The sequence below is a fragment of the Dreissena polymorpha genome, chromosome 5 (genome assembly GCF_020536995.1).
Source record: "Dreissena polymorpha isolate Duluth1 chromosome 5, UMN_Dpol_1.0, whole genome shotgun sequence".
NCBI lineage: Eukaryota > Metazoa > Mollusca > Bivalvia > Myida > Dreissenidae > Dreissena > Dreissena polymorpha.
The window spans coordinates 30,079,692-30,101,090 of record NC_068359.1 but is presented as its reverse complement, the minus strand read 5'-3'; the positions used below and the strand labels follow the sequence as shown (position 1 = coordinate 30,101,090).

Sequence of the window (21,399 nt, the reverse complement as noted above, 5' to 3'; positions counted from 1 at the left end):
AGGTTATGTGCTTGGTCATTCCACACCTGAGTCTGAATTAATTATTTTCCTATGTCAGGTTAACATCACTGTGTACCTAAATAAGCAAATGTAAAGGTCCACTGACTGTTTTGCTATCATTTGGCCATCTGGCGCAGGCTAATTAAATTGAACAAGAAATATCTTTAAAAAAGATATACGGCGTAAATAGTTTAATGAACGAGATCAAGGATAGCGAATGTCGTTTTCTGTGCAGTTCTTAGCTGCATCACACGCAGTACGGGATGTTACGGGGAGTTTTCGCGGCTTATTTTACATTATAACATATTGCTGGTCATAAACCTATAGATACAAAACAGAAAACCAAAAGAAGAATGGAAGTGAAATTTAAACATATGAGTCAACCGGCCACACGAGAACAAACCTGTTTTAGTGGTCTGTCGGGCATTGCTATTTGATTCGATTATTAACAGTATCGAGAATCATCGTGCTCATGCTTAAAGTGATATTATGGGCATTTTGCACTGTTGAATTGAGCTGAAAAGAATTAACAGGTCAAAATAGTTAGTTAAAATGTGGTTACTGATCAATTATCTGCAACTCACCTTGCTACCAGTTGTTTATAAAAATATATTTTATATTCGATATTCTTACGTGACCCACCCAGTCCTGTAAGCCGAAATGATATGTAAAACAATATTGTGTCTTTGTGTCGTATGAACAAATCTGCACTAAAACTAAATTTAGGTTCAACTCGTAAACGCATGATCAGTTGTCAAACGAAAGTACGGTTAATATTCAAATGCATTATTTTTCTCTTTCTGGTATATTGTTTTAGTATGTTGATGCTGCATTAATTACTATAAGTGTATATGAAGTAGAAACATCAAAAATAATCAACGGTTGCGATAGACACCTATAAACTGTTACATGCTCATAATATCACTTTAGTACATTAGGCAATATGGTGGAATAATTATTGTTAAATTTATTAAAAATAATATTTATCATTGTATTGTTGAAAACACATTAAGAATCTATTATTGACATACCATAATTATATTGCTGAATATCTTCTTTTAACATATTTCTGGTCTAAAGAAAATTCCAGGTAACCTAGTTCACGGATAGCGTCTTTATTATATAACGATTATTTTACTGACCGCGAACTCCGGTGATGACCTGTATATAAACTCTGAATGTCCGCGACTTGAACCGAAACCTCGCGGGTTGAAATGCAATTCTTTAAAGTGAGGCCTGGCTTCCACTGCTCTTTATACTTTTACATGTTAACATGTTGACAGGAATATGGAAGTAAGTACTAAATATGAGAACTTAGCCTTTTAAGTATAAACGCTTTTGCGCTGGTAATACTCTGAAAATAAAAGGTGTACGCACAAACTGTATTGATGTCGAGAATTGAGTGTAAAACTGTTCTATCTATTAAGCCTTTTCATTAGAGATAAAATTGTTTCATACAGTAAAACAGTGGTACAAAGACGCGGATATGTTTCCAATGTTCTGGTTGTATACTCAAATCAGCCAATGGAATAAATGAAGTGTATTCATTCGTACCTAGCCGCGGGAAATTTTATTTGAATTTTATTGGACACTTACAAAGGTCAAGTCAGGGTGAAAAGCTGGCTTATGCAGCTTACGCCGAAAAAATGAAGGTGTATATATCACAGACAAACCAGATTTTACTAGGGTCCTCTACAGCTTCTGAAATAGCTAGTTTGTCCCCTTCACATGGTTTTGTTGGGAAAATATAACACTATTAATTCTATATTGATGATTAAGATGAAGATGCCGATGAAGAAAAACAAGAACAATTAGTTATTTGCTGGAAAACTTAAGAGGTCTTTAAAGTCTTTATATGTACCATGTTAAAACCTGTTTGTCTTAAATATGTATATTTTCAATGTTTTGATTTTTTTTTATTGCAAAAATTTCATTTATAACCAGGGTCCAGAGATTGTCATCTATGGTATGCCAGTTCTCATTTGTGCATGAGTACTAAATCATAAAATATGTGATAAGCACAATATCAGCATTTTAAATGCATGTTTTCATATGCATTTTCTATGATCTGTAAATGCATTAGATTTTGTATAAAAATTATTTTGATGTATTGTAGGGTTCCATCATCATTTTAGTGCAAATTAAAGGAAAATTTACATTTGTTGTGTATCAACATGAAACTTATATAAGATTTGAAGTTTATACTGTGCCAGATATTTAACCTGGTTTTCCGAAGGAAAAAACTGGTTATTACATTGGCGATGTCCGCGGGCGGGCTGGCGGGCGGAATAAGCTTGTCCGGGCCATAACTTTTTTGTTCATTGTCAGATTTTAAAATCAATTGGCACATTTGTTCACCATCATAAGACAGTGTGTCAAGCGAAAGAATTTCGTCGATATCTCCAAGGTCAAAGTCACAATTTGAGTTTGAAGGTCAAAAATGGCCATAAATGAGCTTGTCCGGGCCATAACTTTGTTGTTCATTGTCAGATTTTAAAATCATTCAGCACATTTGTTAACCATCATTAGACGGTGTGTTGTGCGAAAGAATCACGTCGATATCTCCAAGGTAAAGGTCACAATTTGAGTTTGAAGGTCTAAAATGGCCATAAATGAGCTTGTCTGGGCCATTACTATGTCATTCATTGTGACATTTTAAAATCATTTGGATCATTTGTTCACCATTATTGGACGGTGTGTCGCGCGAAAGAATTACGTCGATATGGTCAAGGTCACAATTTGAGTTTTAAGGTCAAATATGGCCATAAATGAGTTTGTCCGGGCCATAACTTTGTCGTTCATTGTCAGATTTTAAAATCATTTGGCACATTTGTTCACCATCATTAGACGGTGTGTCACGCGAAAGAATCATGTCGATATCTCCAAGGTCAAGGTCACAATTTGAGTTTGAAGGTCAAAAATGGCCATAAATGAGCTTGTCTGGGCCATTACTATGTCATTCATTGTGACATTTTAAAATCATTTGGCACATTTGTTCATCATAATTGGACGGTGTGTCGCGCGAAAGAATTACGTCAATATCTCCAAGGTCAAGGTCGCCACAACTAAAAATAGATTGATTTTGAAACAACTATGTACATGTAACTATGAACAATCATAACAATGCACATTTTGATTTTTAATTGTCTATCTTTATCAGACTTTTTTTCTAATTGAAATCAAGGTCGATTTTACAAAAGGGGGTTAACAATACACATTTTGAATTGTCTCCCTTTATTAGACTTTTTTTCAACTGGAAACCTGGTTTTGTGACAATTTTGTCCCTTGTTTAATGTATTTCTTGATCTTATTTTATGTGTAATGTGCCCTTGAACTTTTGATAAACTTTTTTTTTATTACTTTTAATTCATTTGCTCAAACCAAACTTTATAAGCAGTGTTCTTTTTACATACTGTAAAAAAAAGTGAAATATAAAAGTGCAATAGGTTATTTTTATGTCACAGAAATGAAATTGAAGATTTTTATCTCTGTTTGCGATCAATATAAGTAGTGAATGACACTACTTTGAGTGAAATTTTACTTCCAGTAATACTTAACACTATAACTGCTAATGAAGTGAGCATTTGGAGGGGTAGTTTTCATTTTCAATAGCTGTTCTAAGTTTTGTGACTCGTAATCAAATTCGGATGAAACTGGACAGTTCCTGTTTTAACAAGAGTGTGAAATGGGTGCAAATTTATTCAATTTGCAATTGTAATTCAAGATTCAGTTTACTTTTCAACTCCTGTTGAGTTTGAATTGTTGTGCAAATGGTTATAATAAAATTGAGAATGTTGCTAATTAATGACTCCTTAGCAAGAAGCCTGGTGATGCAAATGGTTATAATAAAATTGAGAATATTGCTAATTAATGACTCCTTAGCAAGAAGCCTGGTGAGACTGCAATACCCCCCCCCCCCCCCAAAGTAAAAACAATAATATAAAAATTACAAAAATTCACTAATAACTAAGGAATGCAGTCTTTCAGTCATTGCCATTTAAGAAATCAATTACATGTATGAACAATTGCGATAAATGTAAGCCTCACTGTGGGAAAAGGTGCCTTAATGCATTAGGTGTCTCCCAGATTAGCCTGCGCAGGCTTATAATCAGAGATGATACTTTCTGCCTAGGCTCTATTTTTTTATAGAAGAGACTACCTTTAAATGAAAATTCCATAACATTGGGAAGTGTAGCCCCTGATAAAGGTGTGCATTAAAAGGCATGCATTAAGTCCCATATTACAAGAGCAGGGCTCATGTTTTATTACCATCAATAATAGGAATTATTAATTAGAAATATGATCCAGAGCCAGGGTTGCTAAAATTCTTCCCAGAAGGCAACTTTTGGATTTAAGTTGGCTGCTGACATGCAGAAGAGTAAAGGACTCAAGAATTTCATTTAGTCTTGTGAAAAACTAACTTACCTATGTAATAGTCTTTCAGGCTAAATGTATAACCATTTAGAATAATTAATACATGTATTCCATGAAGGAAACATTTCTGAAAAAGGACTGTTAAGAGAATGCCATGAAAAATCGTAAAAACATTAACGTGATTTGGCGAGAAATGAAATTTGTTGTAGCGATAGGTATAAGGAGCACTTAAACTGCTGGCTATATGAAAGTGTAATAATACTACTGGGTATAGAGAAGTAATCATAATTTGGAAATTTTGAGCTGAACCTTTTTGTGTTTGAAACGGCCACTTTTGCCAGCTGCCATCACAAAATGCAGAGCAATTGACACACATATATATATATATATAAAAAACACACTAAAAATAACAATTAAATGACATTTTACTCAAAACTTACTTGTATTATTAAAATTTAGAGTATTATTTCAAAGTTAATTAGAATCAGAAGTACAATAAAATAACAGCAAATAAAGTTATATAACATGAATTAAGTTCCTTTCCTGCATTATGCCAAATAAAATAACACTATTGTTAACAAACCAGGAATACTGTGTTAAGATGTTTTTATGCATTTCTTAATTGCTGGGTTTGGTACAACCATGGATTTATAAAATAACTGGTGGGCATTTGCACTAAAATAAATTTCAATTTTAAAAACAGTGTTTACCAATTGGTTTGATGTTTGGAGCTGCTTAAGGTTCATGTAGAGGCTTCATTTTGCAAAATGTGGGACCCCAAGCATTGAACTCAAATTTGACTAAAGGAAGAGTGTTTCATTGAAAATGTATACATATATGCTTTAAAGGATGTTTTTCCTTCAAACTGCTACCAATTTTGTACATCAACGTATCATACCATCCACAAAGTCAATCAAAATACAAAGCGATTTTAACACTAAAATATACATTATTTTCAAAAATCTGAATCATGTTTATTCCACGTATTTCGGCGGAAAATTATATAACTAGTGAATAATATCGACATTGACGAGGGCTAGTTACGCTTAAATAGTAAAAAAAGTTTACATATCTAGAAATATCAAAACTCGAACACATGTCATTTCATCACCATGGGGGCAGCCATTTGTAAATTCATAAAATAGAAAGAAACATGCTTAAAACTCACCCTTTCGCCTAATTGACATTCCAAACGGTTGACCATTACAAATGCATTGGATTGTAATCTTTCCGTTGATGTTTGCAAACTGCACGATCAGACCTCATAAACACTCAAAAGAATAACTATGTAAGAAGCATTTCACCAATGTTTACAATCGTTGTCGAATCACCATACTTTTATTATTGCGCATAAAATAGTACGCTTACAGACTGACAGAAAGATCGATACGTAACTCCGTTAAATTCATCACGGTATACTATTCTATGGATAATATATAATAACACATCGCTTTGACAATCTAAACGGAGAAATAATTCTTTTAAACAAAGTTTTTAATAACGAAAGTGAAAACAACGGAAGTTAGATGGATATTCTGTGAGATGCACTTCGGCTCCAGAAAAACAATACAAATAAACTAAAAAAGAAGTGTGGGGGACAATTTTCAGCTGGAAAATATTTGAAATAGGGTAAGTGATGATATCTCTACGTGGTCATTTCCGTTATTGAGTGCGATCTCTTGCTGATTAATGTTCATAGTTGTTTTACTAGTTGCGAACCAACTGTCAAAATAACTTTGTGTTTTTCTCAGGTATGTGTATACACATACCCGGTTTTCTCACCACTGCACGTGGTTTCGACCGATTTGTTTTGCACGTTTTTCTACGGAGCACAGCGATGGCCACGCTTTCAAAATGGGTAGAAGGAATCGAAATATAAAATCAATCGGTTTGCCAATTTCTTTATATTCCTTTACAATTGTATATGTCGTCTGCAATCTATTTCAATTTGAGATGGTTTAAATTTGCAATTTGGTTGAGAGGTAAATAACAAAATTGTTAAGCCTTTGAAATAGAATTGTGACTCTTATTATCCACCATACCTGGATTTTTAAAAAGTAGTTACGTTTTAGTTATTTTTAGAACTTTGTTTAGGAAATTTATCAACAAAAAGCAGTTGAATAAAAACGCATTTGTTGTTTAATGACAATAATTTTCTGTGAAATGTTGCTAACTTGACCTTGTATATGTATATAGCTTTGTATTTATTCAACTTAAGGTAGTGCATTTCCTTCCTAACTTTAGATTGAGATTTTGTAAATTAGTGTAAAAATGTATTGGTTTTAAACCAAAATATGAATAAAGCACACAAATATTGAATGTCAAAAATGTGTTTATGTTATTCTATCCGTCTTTAGCTTTAAAATGATATATAGTTTGACCATATTGTACCACATTGAATGAAGAAAAACCAAAGCGAAGTTTTAATGAATTTTATCCCCCCCATGAACCTTAAAACCGGTTTAGACAACCAATGCCTTGCATGAACCGTGGTTTCTCTCCTGTGTCAACACCACATTGTATCGGGTTTCTCTCCTGCTGATGCAGCTTAAAATTCATTTTTGTGAAATTATTGGAGACTATAAAAGAAATTAGAATCCAATGTTGTGAATTACCATCATAATTTTTGTTGTCAAAGTGTAGGCAATAGTGCACTTTATAGATGTATATAGTATTGGACAAATGTATATACATGTTATAACATTCCCAGAGAATATATTAGTAGAGAAGCATTAATTTTACAAAGGGAACAATCTGTTAATTTTTCTGCTTGAATTAGGTGTGGTAATAAAAGAATATGCCTGCAGGTATCATATTGTTTTTGTTTTTATTTTTTGGTCTTTGTTTTGATTTTTAACTATTTGTTTTATTGTTTGAAATGGGAAGTGTTAATCATGCTGTATATTTAGTTGGATTGTATTTAAGTTTGATAAAAAACTAGAAAATTCATTACTTTACATATGTGGATTATTTATGAATCCATTAATTTCCATGCCAATTGTTAGCTTCATTTTATTTAGCATACAATTTGTAGTCACACGGTTATTATTGATTAAAATCAGTAAGATGTTTATGATGATGATTAAAGTAGATCTATATTAATTTGGTAGTGTGACATATGAACTTTGCATTGTGTGCTATTTAATGCTCAGTAATAATAAATGATTATTTTCAGTTTACCATTAATTCACAATGCTTTTAGTTTGCTGTAGAAATTAAAACATTTTTAGCTCATCTATTTTTTGAAAAAAAAATGTATGAGCTATTGTCATCACCTTGGCGTCGGCGTCCAGTTAAGTTTTGCGTTTAGGTCCACTTTTCTCATAAAGTATCAATGTTATTGCATTCAAACTTGTAACACTTACTTACAATCATGAGGGGACTGGGCAGGCAAAGTTAGATAACTCTGGCTTGCATTTTGACCGAATTATGTGCCCTTTTTATACTTAGAAAATTGAAAATTTTGGTTAAGTTTTGTGTTTAGGTCTATTTTATTCCTTAAAGGGGCCTTTTCACAGATTTTGGCATTTTTTTAACTTATTCATTAAATGCTTTATATTGATAAATGTAAACATTGGATCGTAAAAGCTCCAGTAAAAAATCAAGAAAAAAATTAAAAAAAGGAAAAGAACATTGCCCGGAGCAGGTTTCGAACCAGTGACCCCTGGAGTCCTGCCAGAGTCCTGAAGTAAAAACGCTTTAGCCTACTGAGCTATTCCGCCTAGTACACATCCGTGACGTATTTTATACCTTATATAAGCAATCTTCGTAGTTTCACAAAATTTAACGACAAAAACAGAACTCTCCAAATTATTCAATCGTTTCGCGTTGCAACGCTTTATAATTTTTAGGTTTTAAAATCGTCAAAAGATGCATATAATGGCTATATTAGAGCATGGTTAATGTTCAGTATTACTGTTTCCTCACAAATATCATAACTAAAACGAAAACTTACGAATCTGAAACAACTTTTTTCAATTTTGTCAATTTACCAAAGCGTGAAAAGATCCCTTTAAGTATCAAAGCTATTGCTTTCATACTTGCAACACTTACTAACTATCGTAAGGGGACTGTGCAGGCAAAGTTATGTAACTAAGACTGGCATTTTGACGGAATTATGGGCCATTTATACTTGAAAATTATGTTCAGTTTTGTGTTTTGGTCCACTTTACCCCTAAAGTATCATAGATATTGCTTTCATACTTGGAACACTCGCAAACTATCATAAGGGGATAGTAAAGGACAAGTTGCATGACTTAGGTTGTCATTTTTATGGAATTATGGCCCTTTTTTGACTTAGAAACTTTGAATATATGGTTACATTTTGTGTTAAGAACCACTTTACCTCTAAAGTATCAAGGCTATTGCTTTTAAACATTAAATACTTTCATGCTATCATGAGGGTACTGTACCTGGAAAGTTGAATTACCTTAACATTTAAATGACCTTGACTCTCAAGGACAAGTTATTAAATTTTGCTTAAATTGCCAAAACTTCTTTATTTATGATTATACATTTGATTGATACATTGACAAAACAACTCTCACCTGACATACCCCCCCCCCCCCCCCGAATCCCCCCTCAACCCCCCCCCCATTATTTTTTTTATATTAAAGATCATCTAATAAATGACCAGCACACCCTCACACCAACCCCCTATCCCCAACCCCCAATTTTTTGTTATGCCCCCAGTAGGGTGGCATATAGCAGTTGAACTGTCCATCAGTATGTCAGGCAGTCTGTCTGTCCTCCGAAAAAAAATTTAACATTGGCCATAACTTTTTCACTTTTTAAGATAGCAACTTGATATTAGGCATGCATGTGTATCTTATGAGGCTGCACATTTGGAGTGGTGAAAGGTCAAGGTCAAGGTCATCCTTCAAGATCAAGTGTCAAATTTATGGTGTCTGTCCATCCGAAAACTTTTACATTTGCCATAACTTTTTTAATATTGAAGATAGCAACTTGATATTTGGCATGCATGAGTATCTCATGAAGCTGCACATATTGAGTGGTGGAAGTTCAAGGTCAAGGGCATCATTCAAGGTCATCCTTCAAGGTAAAAAAATAAATGATTCAAAGCGGCGTTCTCATGAAGCTGCACATTTTGAGTGGTTGAAGTTTAAGGTCATCCTTCAAGGTCAAGGTCATCCTTCAAGGTAAAAGGTCAAAAAACAAATCAAAAATTTCAAAGTGGTGTTATCATGAAGCTGCACATTTTGAGTGGGGGAAGTTCAAGGTCAAGGTTCTTCTTCAAGGTCAAGGTCATCCTTCAAGGTCAAAGGTAAAAGATAAATAATTCAAAGTGGCGTTATCATGAAGCTGCACATTTTGAGCGGTGTAGGTTCAAGGTCAAGGTCATCCTTCAAGGTCAAAGGTCAAACAAAATATAAAAAAAATCAAATCAGCATTATCATAAAGCTGCACATTTTGAGTGGTGGAAGTTCAAGGTCAAGGTCATCCTTCAAGGTAAAAAAAAAATATAAAAAATTCAAAGCGACATTCTCATGAAGCTGCACATTTTGAGTGGTAGAAGTTCAAGGTCAAGGTCATCCTTCAAGGTCAAGGTCATCCTTCAAGGTCAAAGGTTAAAAAAAATAATAAAAACGGCGTTCTCATGAAGCTGCACATTTTGAATGGTGGAAGTTCAAGGTCAAGGTCATTCTTCAAGGTCAAGATCATCCTTCAAGGTCAAAAGTCAAACAAATAACAATTTCAAAGCGGCGTTATCATGAAGCTGCACATTTTGAGTGTTGGAAATTCAAGGTCAATGTCATCCTTCAAGGTCAAAGGTCAAAAAATAATATTTCAAAGCTGCCTTCTCAAAAGCTGCACATTTTGAGTGGTGGAAGTTCAAGGTCAAGGTGATCCTTCAAGGTCAAAGGTAAAAAAAAAAAAAAAAAATTATTCAAAGCAAGTTCTGGCAAACATTTATTTTTATTTGAAATACTGTCCAACCATCCCACCCAAAAGAATCCCCCCCCCCCCAATTTTTTTTTGCATTATTTTGCATTTTTGGAAGATAATGTAATAAATGACCACACCCAAACACTATACACCCCTCTCCACTCCACCTGTCCCTCCTTTGTGATTGAAATTGAGAAAGGTCCCTTAACACCTTTAAAAAGAAAAATAGATGAGCGGTCTGCAACCGCAAGGCGGTGCTCTTGTTAATATATTTATATTTACATGCCAGTTTTTTTTTTCAATTTTGGGGGAAGGGAGTCGGGTCCCTTGAGAGGGGGAAAATTCGCACGTAAATGGGGAAAAGGGGGAACTTTCTATGCTTAGTTAGTTACAGTACAAAATCCAGTTATAACACTATAATTCACCATACAGAGGGAGAAAAACATAATTAAAACTCTTTTATTCATTAACATGTTATGTTCATGTTCAAAGTTCAACATTTCTGGGCTTTTCAGCGAATTTATCAATTATTATGGTGACCTCCTCTTCACCAAGTCTCTCCGTGTGCAGACAAAGTCTGATCAGGGACTTCAGGGTAGCTTCCCCTTGCCTGTTTCTCTGTGGCGTGCAAAACAGGTTGAGCAAACTAAACAGTCTTTCAACACTCTCTTGACGGGACGTTTCTGGCGTTTCACTGCAGGCATTTAAAGAAGACTGACTTTTAAGTTGTACTTGTTTGAAAAGAATATCAATTTATTTTTAAGTTAAAACAGACTTGTCGTTTTTTTACGTTAGCTTTTGTTGTTGTGCGACATGTTGGAATACGTATGGTTTGTGGTAGATGTCGTAAAGCGAAAGTCGTGATAGTGAACTACGTACGGTTTGCGGAAAAGGCTAAAATAAAGTAAACACTAGGATGCAGTTCAGACAAATTGTAGTAAATTCATAACGAAAGACGTATTTAAATGAGGTATTGATTAAAATTAATAACACTTGCGAGAGGGGAATTTTAAAAATATTTGGGGGGAAAATATATACTCTAAAGATGGGGGAATGGGGCCGAATAACGCCGAATATTTCATCCAAAAAAAACCCTGCATGCTGGAATAAACTGTTCAGTTGTTACTCTTCATTGGAACTGATACCTGACATTTCTGATTATTATATCGCTATTGTTTGATTATTAATTGCTTTCATGGAATAATAAGGACTGGGTATAATCTGGACTGGGAATAAAATGGACTCTGAATAATATAGGCTGGGAATAATATGGACTAGGAATAATATGGACTATGAATAATATAGACTATGAATAATATGGACTGGGAATAATATGGACAGTGAATAATATAGACTCTGAATCATATAGACTCTGATTAAGATGGACTCTGAATAGTATGGACTCTAAATAATATAGACTCTGAATAATATGGACTCTGAATAATATGGACTGGGAATAATATAAACTCTGAATAATATGGACAGGAAATGATATATACTCTGAATGATATGGACTCTGAATAATATGAACTCTGAATAATATGGACAGGGAATAATATAGACTCTGAATAATATAAACTCTGAATAATATGGACTCTGAATAATATGGACTCTGAATAATATAGACTCTGAATAATATAAACTCTGAATAATATAGACTCTGAATAATATAGAATCTGAATAATATAGAATCTGAATAATATGGACTGGAAATAATATGAACTCTGAATAATATGGACTGGGAATAGTATGGACTCTGAATAATATGGACTGGGAATAGTATGGACTCTGAATAATATGGACTTTGAATAATATGGACTGAGAATAATATGGACTCTGAGTAATATAGACTCTGAATAATATAGACTCTGAAAAATATAGACTCTGAATAATATAGACTCTGAATAATACAGATTCTAAATAACATAGACTCTTTATAATATAGAGCCTGAATAATATGGACTCTGGATAATATAGACTTGGAATAATATAGACTCTGAATAATATGGATGGGGAATAATATGGACTGGGAATAATATAGACTCTGAATAAAATAGACTCTGAATAATATGGATGGAGAATAATATGGATGGAGAATAATATGGATGGGGAATAATATAGACTCTGAATAATGGACTGGGAATAATATTGATTGGGATAATATGGACGGTGGAATTAGTACACATCCATATACTGAACAACATTGATAACTCAGTTACATGTGAGAATATTAAATTATGAGTTTTGGGCATGAGTGTAAGTAATAGCTGCAGTAGTCTGTTACTGACATTTAGACTGCCAATTCTTACTTTACATGTGACTTCAACAGTTTTGAAGTTCTGATTCTATTTTCCGTTTCAGCTCAAGCTCAAGATGAGGTTTATCAGCTGATCAGGGCCGACAATCTGGACAGAAATGGCAACCCGAAATTGCACGTTCAGCGACCGGTTTTCAATCAGCATAACCTCGATGAAAACTATGAGCCGAGCAAAAAACCTGCGGTTAAAGTCAAAGAGGCACTACGAAAGAAGGTGTCCAAATGCGTGTGCTCCCTGGGCTGCTTTAAGGGTTTCTTGCTCAATCTGTTCCCCTTCTTTCCCATCATGAAGAGCTACAATATCAGGACGGATCTGCCTGGGGACATTGTGTCGGGGCTGACTGTTGGAGTCATGCACATTCCTCAAGGTATATATGACCTGCGTTTTGGGAAAATGGGGCTTAATGCAAGTGCCTAAAATGTTGTCCCACATGAGACTGTGAACTGGCTAATCAGGGTTAATACTTAACACTTTTATGGAATTTGTGTTTAAAGGAAGTCTTTTCTTAGTGAAAATCCAGTCTAGACATATTTGAGTCTGTGATTAGCCTGTGAGGACTGCACAGGTCAATCTGGTACAATACTTTGACCACATGCATTAAGCCCAGTGTTATCCAAGAGTATGGCTCATTTGAGTTTGATATGTGTTTTTTACTTTGTGCACAAATTATTTTAATATTTGAAGACCACTTAAAGTCTGTTTATTAATTTAATTCTGTTGCACAATTGCAATTGCAGAATGTTTCCACTATAATATATTTTTTTGCAATGGCTTTGAAAACATTTTTTATCTTCTGCTCATATGACAGGTTTGAAAAAACATTGATATTTTGTTTGGCCTATTAAGTTCATCAACAGAGGCACATGCTGAGCAGTCGCATCTATTCCATTGTGATTCAACCAGACTTAATTACATATAGGTCAACTGACACTTGGTGACAAATTGATTGCCAAAAGAAATGATGATTAATTCTTGCTATGGGACATATTACAAATGTGCAAATGCACATACACAGCTCTTGTGTAAATATTTTGATATGAATAATGATAATAATACTAAATTCTGACATTGAACCCATATGTTTGTACAAGCTTGACCTATTCAAGTTTACATTAAGTTTGCTGTTAATTTTAGCTTGAACACAAGTCCCGGAAAATTATTCTTGCTTTAACGGACTGTCCACAGATTATTGTTAATTTTGAAGTTAATAATTTTTATGCCCCCGGTAGGATGGCATATAGCAGTCAGTCTGTCCGTCTGTCTGTCTATCTGTCCGTCCGAAAACTTTTAACATTGGCCATAACTTTTGCAATATTGAAGATAGCAACTTGATATTTGGCATGCATGTGTATCTCATTAAGCTGCACATTTGAAGTGGTGAATGGTCAAGGTATTCCTTCAAGGTCCAAAGTCAACCAATACAATCCAAGGGAAGTAATAAGCTTTAAAAGGGAGATAATTTCTAAACCTGCCAAATGATATATTGAAAATTTATTTCAAAGCGGCGCAATAGGGGGCAGTGTGTTTCTGACAAACATATCTCTTGTTTTTTTTTTTTATTGACACATTTTAGCAAACTGGTACTTAATAACTTGATAATCCTTATTGAAAAATAAGACAATACCAAAGACAAAAGTTACCAATAATGATAACCCATCTATGGTATTCGTGCCATGTCCTTAGCGTTGGTTTTCTGTTTTATAAATGTTTGAGGCATCCTATTTTGGGGTAACAGGGGACAAAGGGTTAGAAAATTGTTGAATCATCAATCTGTTAACTGAGGGTCATTTAATTCTAGCCCAATCAGGGGTGTGATATCAATTTGTTAACTGAGGGTCATTTAATTCTAGCCCAATCAGGGGTGTGATATCAATCTGTTAACTGAGGGTCATTTAATTCTAGCCCAATCAGCGTTGTGATATCAATCTGTTAACTGAGGGTCATTTAATTCTAAAGTAAAAAAACTTTGCGGGATCAATATAGAAATAAAGAGATTGGTTGAACTGTGTTAGGGGGGGGGGGGGGGGTAGGTCATTTTTCTCCCCTGTGACAGCTCTTAAATCACACCCATTTTAACATTTTAAATGGGTTGGTAAAAACTGGTCCTTCGCTCCTCATAAATTTGATTGAACTGAATTTAGTTAGATTATACTGGATGTTCAAGTAGCCATTTACAGTTCATCTTCATTAGTATTAGTTACTTGTGGCACTGCTACCGTACCTGGTGAGTGATGTATTACCAGACTCATACAAATGTATCTATACACCATTGTCATATGCTGACTCTGCATATTTAATTTTTGAGTTTCAATTTGTCAACATCTAGAATAACACATTTTGTGTAGTTTTTTTTTTCATTCTCAGTTTTCATTCTTATAATCTTATAAATGATGAGATGTTGTGCTATTATGACTGAACAAATTAAATGGGAAATATTTTCATGAAGTTTTCTATTACAACTTTCTGTAAAATATCTTGTTTGAAACCTGCTGTTTTTAATGCCCTGTACTTTTACTCACAAAGTTAGGATTAAACTTTTTGGGCCGCACTCATGGAATAACAGGGCCTAATGCGTTTGAGTAAAGTGTCATTGAAGATAAGCCTGTGCCCTCTGCACAGGTTAATCAGGGACAACACATTCTGCTTTACATTTGCTTGTTGCTTGAAAAATACATTATCTGTACAAGTTACTAACTTTGTTTTAACACACTATTAACCCTTTGCATGCTGGGAAACTTGTCGTCTGCTAAAATGTCATCTGCTGAATTTCTAAAATAAGCATTTTCTTCGATTTTTTTCAAAGAATACTATCAGAATAGCAAACAGTTTGGATCCTGATGAGACGCCACGTTCTGTGGCGTCTCATCTGGATCCAAACTGTTTGCAAAGGCCTTCAAAATTCGGTTCCAGCACTGAAAGAGTTAATAATTACTATTATGTGAAGTTGGAGGAAAACTTCATCTGGGAATAAATTGGGTGGTTTCAAAAATTTATTACAATTACATGCAGTTTTACCAGTTTAAGTATTAATTTTTACAAATTATAAGTTAAATAGATATGTATATTATTGCATCTTTTAAATTGACTTCACTTCCAAACTGGATGTGGGATTTATTTATTTTTTAAATCCTCAAAAAATGACAAATGATAAGTTTAGATAGAATATTACAAAAAAATATTCAGAACATGAAATGTGTTGATGGAGAAAATTACCAAAATGATGTCCATTCCAATATTAATGTCTGATTCCAAATGCACATAATACAGTAATTTTTAGCTCGGCGTTTTCGGAGAAAACCCGAGGTATTGTCATAGCCAGCTCGTTGTGCGCCGTCCACGGCGTGCTAAATCTTTAACATTTTGTTTAGGTTTTGAACATTGGCTCTAAAATCATATTGCTTCCACCTACAACTTTGAAACTTTATATGTGGATGCACCTTGATGAGTTCTACACGCCACACCCATTTTTGGGTCACTAGGTCATAGGTCAAGGTCACTGTGACCTTTAAAAAAAAATAAAAATCTGACAAGCTTTCATTTATTCAAAACCGTGAGTGCACCCGTAGCCGAGCATGGCACCCGTTATGCGTTGCTCTTGTTTTGTTTTGCATTTTCAAATGTATTTAGACATTTTTGTCTTAGTTTAATTTTTCTTTTTATTTACGTCATTGTGCACATAATGCATTAACGTCAGGCACCATATTTATTGTGGGTTTTATTTACTATAAGTCACTTTGCCTTGATTTGACACTTTGTAACTCATTTGTAGGCATGGCGTATGGCATGTTGACGACGCTGCCACCAGTGTATGGACTTTACATGTCCTTTTTCCCAGTGCTGCTGTATTGCTTTTTGGGATCTTCCAAACACGTCTCTATGGGTAATTGTTTAAATCATTCAAATTTTTGAAGAATAAATATTAAAAAACACCCACATAACACATAGATAAAGCCAACCCCGTAAGTGTGGTATAACTGCGTTTTATTAATTTTAAGCCATTATTTCAAAGATTGGAGTGAACTGGTGTTGCACTGATGCAAATTAGTATCTTGATATCATTTGCAGGGGTGTGATTTTTCCGCGGATTTCCGCGATTCGGGTTGTCCCGGAGGTCACTTCTGAGATTCGCGTAATTTCGTTTAAAAAAATGTGGGGGAGAGGGGCTACCACCGATTCTGCAGACGTATTTTATAAGCGGCCCGAAATATCCGCGGCCTGCAAAATCTCTCCGCATTTTACAATGGTAGATTCTGTCTAAGCATTTTTAAAACGAGCCATATAATTGGCTGTCGTTTCCCAATCTTCCAATTAAAATTGTTTTCTTAAAATGCGCTCAGCTGATTTGTTTGCAAATTGCGCCGTTGTGAAGAAAAAATTAAGATTATTGAAATGATGAATAGGAATCGAATAAACGACTGACATCACCTAGTCTGATAGGAATAATGAAGTGTGTTTGTCAACAAAAAAGACTACGTTTTAGATACAAGCAACACATATTTTGTTAAGAAATGTGCCCACTGAATTTGTCTCACGTAAACCAGTGTTTGCAAATTGGAGTTTAGTCTACTCGCGAAGTAAAACAATTTAGAAGAGTATCGTTCGAACATGGAAATAGACAAACATGATTTAATTTATGTCTGTGGGTCTGTGTATAATCAGATTCATATGCATATTCTGCTTTATTATGTTTGTCACGCTGTTCAGTTAACTGAAAGCGTTGAACTGAGAGAAGATGTGAAATGCAAGATATTGAAAGGTAAACAAATTAAATATATTAATTTAACTCAGTTAATACATCATTGACACAAGAAGAGCACTCAAGTGTGTTTGTTTTTATTTAGTCCATTAACTGTAATTCAATAAATTGAAAAACTGCTGCTATTGATCACAATAAATACTTACTTAACTGTTTACTTTGCATCCTCAGTATGTTAAATGTGAAGTTTAACAGGTTTTTATAAAGAAATATTGTTATGAAGTTCAAGAAGTGGTTTATTTTAATGTCTGTTTTCAAGTGTTTCATTGCGTTATGCGCGCCATCGCGTAGTCAAAATCATTCGACAGAATTTTCCTCCCCTCTGACTTTGCCTCAATCACAACCCTGATTTGGCATACATAAAATTTGAAAGCTTTGTAATAAAAACACTTCCTGCAGAAAACAAAACCAGTCTATGAACAAACGGCTTAGTTTTAATATATTTCTCGCAACATGGATACAAATTTATCAGTTTTGAACCCGTTTAGCAGTATTGGAGATTAATTTTATTCCTTGCGAATATAAATTTGGCAAATGCATTAACATGTGCGTCATGATATAATGAGCTTGATGGTTTACATGTGTGCCTTATATAAATCATTTGCTTTTATCTTTGTACTAAATGATTAAATTTACGCAACTCCTGGTATCAAGATGATACTTTGCCCATTCATGATTTATTTTCACCTTCTTGATGTGATAAATTTAATATAATAAATATATTTTCTTTCAATATCTGTATGTGGGTTGTATCTTGCACAGCTTTTCCAACTTTAATTGTTTGTGAAAATAAGCTATTATTTTCCTATCTTTCAAAATCCTTGATACTTTTAAATTATGTTTTACTGTATTATAAAAAAGGTGGTTCCAAGAATTTGTAAACTCTGAAATTAAATTTTTATTAATTTGACGATTAACACCATAGAGTGTAAACAAAAGCAGTTATACATGTATAAACTAGATATTACCAGCAATGTGTATGTATATGTGTTCATAATGCTCATTGCCAAGTGCTGGGTATGTGCTCAACTCCATTTAACCCATTTATGCCTAGTGGACTCTCCCATCCTTCTAAATTGGATCAATTTATTTCCAAAATAAGGGATGTCTAGTATATTTATTTCTATATTTAGAATATTTCTTACAGAATTTCCTTTAAGAAAACAGCGCAGACCCTGATGAGACATGTGGCGTCTCATCTGGGTCTACGCTGTTTGCCAAAGCCTTTTTTCTAGACGCTAGGCATAAATGGGTTAAACTCAAATCTGAAGGCAAATTTCTTCGCTAGTTTGCTTGTACAGATATTTACGACTGCTTTCATAAAGAACTCCTATTGTAAAATATCTGTAGCTATTTTAATTAACGGAAACATTAATGATATATTTAGTTTGGCAACATTTGCAAATGATAACAAAAGCGTCAAACATATCCCCATGTAATAAAATAAAAATAAAATATATATTTTTTTTTTACCTATAAAGTAAGCGGTGTGGGGGGCTGCGTTAGAAGATAAATACAAATAATTCGAATTTCATTTAAAAAAATGGACATAAAAAAGTTTTTCCTCTCACAGGTACGTTTGCTGTCGCCACCCTGATGATTGGGTCAACTGTTAGCAAGGGTTTCAGCCTTGTGTCCCAGGACAGTAGCATCCCTATCCTGACCCCCAATGACACAGACAAAAACACCACCAATCCTCTGGCCAACACGGACGAAATGAGCGATGAGGAGCTTGATATTCGATTGCAGTTTGCAATGTCTGTCTCTCTTGTTGCTGGTGTAATTCAGGTAAAAAAAAATAAATTGTTCAGGTTAAGTTTAAGCGAGTTGTTTCAAATGGCTAGGAATCTGTCTTATCAAAATCAAATGCAGATGTTTACAATGGTCTCTAATGTTTGTTACACTCTATGACTATAGCCCCATGCAACAAGTCATAGCTTAGGTTACTTTAACCCTTAACCACTTAGATACGTATTCAACTCTTTACCTCTTAGATACGTATTCAACTCTTTACCACTTAGATACGTATTCAACTCTTTACCTCTTAGATACGTATTCAACTCTTTACCTCTTAGATACGTATTTTTAGCAATTGTAGTCCCTTAAAAAGCTACATTTAATTAAAGACCTTTCTTACAAGATTCAAGTTTTTAAGGCGTCATTTCCAAACCTTAGATACTGATGAGTAGCAAACAACAGCATAAAACCTGAACAGACTGCGAGTTACTCGCAGGCTGTTCTGGTTTTATGCTGTTTGCACATAGCCATTTTCACTTTGCCTCTGAGTGGGAAAGGGTTAAATAAACCTGTAGAGCCTGAAATAACACATACTTCATAATGATTATTAGTGATATAAACTCAGTTGTCTTTCAAAAGTGCAAGCTTCATCACAAACTTCAAATGTGTGTAAAGTGTCGCCTTAGATTAACCTGTGCGTCCGCAGTGCACAGGCTAATCAGGAACAACTCTTTCCAAACAGCACAGGTTAATTTGGGATGAAACTTTACACATATACATTAAGCCCAGTTTTCCCAGAACGCAGCTAAAATATTTTCAATTTTCTGTCTGCTTCTTCCAGCTGCTGATGGGCATATTTCGGCTGGGCTTTGTTACCGTGTATCTGTCGGACTCGCTCATAGCGGGGTTCACCACGGGGGCCGCGTGTCATGTGTTCACCAGTCAGATCAAGCACATCTTCGCCATCAAGACTGCACGATACAACGGCGCTCTGAAATTGGTTTATGTAAGGCACTTTACTGCACTTTATTTACCTGCACATGACCAGGGCCCAAATTCACTTGACAATTCGTAGGCTTTATACTATATTAAAATAAAGAATATTCTTTAAATTGATAAACACTTGCTTCAATTTTGAGTCAAACTTGGCATGAATCGCCTCTTACTACGTATTTTGTTATTGAGGACATTTTATTTATGCGAAAAGTGCCATTGGTGGTCTGAACATGTTCATTGCGAGAACTGGCTTTTCTGGTTCGAAGTCTATTCTTTATTCTTGAGTCTAAGAATGGATTGGTAACTGCGTGCCTCGGAATTAGCAGAAAACTGTATCAGCTTGATGTTTCTGTGTCATATACACTTGTTTTGCATTATCTTCTTGATATGTTTAAAGGACTCGGCTGTTTGTATCATTGGTGTTATAAAAACAAGCATTTTAAACAGTACAATTGCTAGCAACATTGTCTGTAGGTAAAAAATGTATTTGTAACATTTAATATTGAGCTTAAATATGCATGTGAAAAATGTTCTTATTGAAGAACCTCTTACTTTTTATAAAATGTACACAGCCAAAGAAAGTTTTGTTGATTTAACTGTAAGCAAACATTGATTCAATGGACTTCCTTTGTACGAAGTTGACATTTCAGTTACACTCTTTTGTATCTTTTCTCAGCTATCTATAAAATCTACTTACAATATTTTCTATAAAAAGAAAATTTATTGTGTAAATATATTCAGGTGTGTCATTTAAACTGGAAAGAGTTGTAGTAATTAACAAACATAGGTCTCTTTGTTTCATTGTAGACTTATATAGATTTCTTCTCGAAGATTGCTCAAACGAACTATGTGACCGTACTCATGTCGTTGGTGTGTATAGCGATCCTATACAGCGTGTCTACCTACATCAACCAGAATCCAAAGCTGAAGGCCAAAATGTTCATGCCTGTTCCCATTGAACTCATCGTGGTATGAACTTTAACCCTTTACCACGTAGATACGTATTTGTACGTATTCTTAGTCCCTTAGAAAGTTTAATTTAATTTAAGACCTTCCTTACTAGATTCAATTTTTAAAGGCTTCATTTCCAACCCTTAGTTACTTATGAGCAGCAAACGGCATGAAACCTGAACAGACTGCGAGTTACTCGCAGACTGTTCTGGTTGTATGCTGGTTGCAAAAGCCATTTTCACTTTGCTTCTTATGGGGGAAAGGGTTAACTTCATTATTGTTCTTTCATATATCAGTAATAACTGACATACCTTACTTTACCATGTATGACAGGCAGTTTTTAACCCCCATATTTAAATT

At 34.4% G+C, this 21,399-nt stretch overlaps 1 protein-coding gene across 4 annotated transcripts in view; it reads left to right on the top strand.

The window, feature by feature from the left end:
• LOC127880866 (prestin-like) overlaps nucleotides 1–21,399 on the top strand; it is a 97,752-nt gene that overhangs the window by 51,567 nt on the left and 24,786 nt on the right. For all 4 annotated transcript variants that reach the window (XM_052428334.1, XM_052428335.1, XM_052428336.1 and 1 more), the window contains 5 exons: nucleotides 12,643–12,966; nucleotides 16,369–16,479; nucleotides 18,929–19,143; nucleotides 19,934–20,098; nucleotides 20,896–21,057. In XM_052428334.1, coding sequence (XP_052284294.1) covers nucleotides 12,643–12,966; nucleotides 16,369–16,479; nucleotides 18,929–19,143; nucleotides 19,934–20,098; nucleotides 20,896–21,057 — 977 coding nt within the window. The remainder of the gene's footprint in view (nucleotides 1–12,642; nucleotides 12,967–16,368; nucleotides 16,480–18,928; nucleotides 19,144–19,933; nucleotides 20,099–20,895; nucleotides 21,058–21,399) is intronic.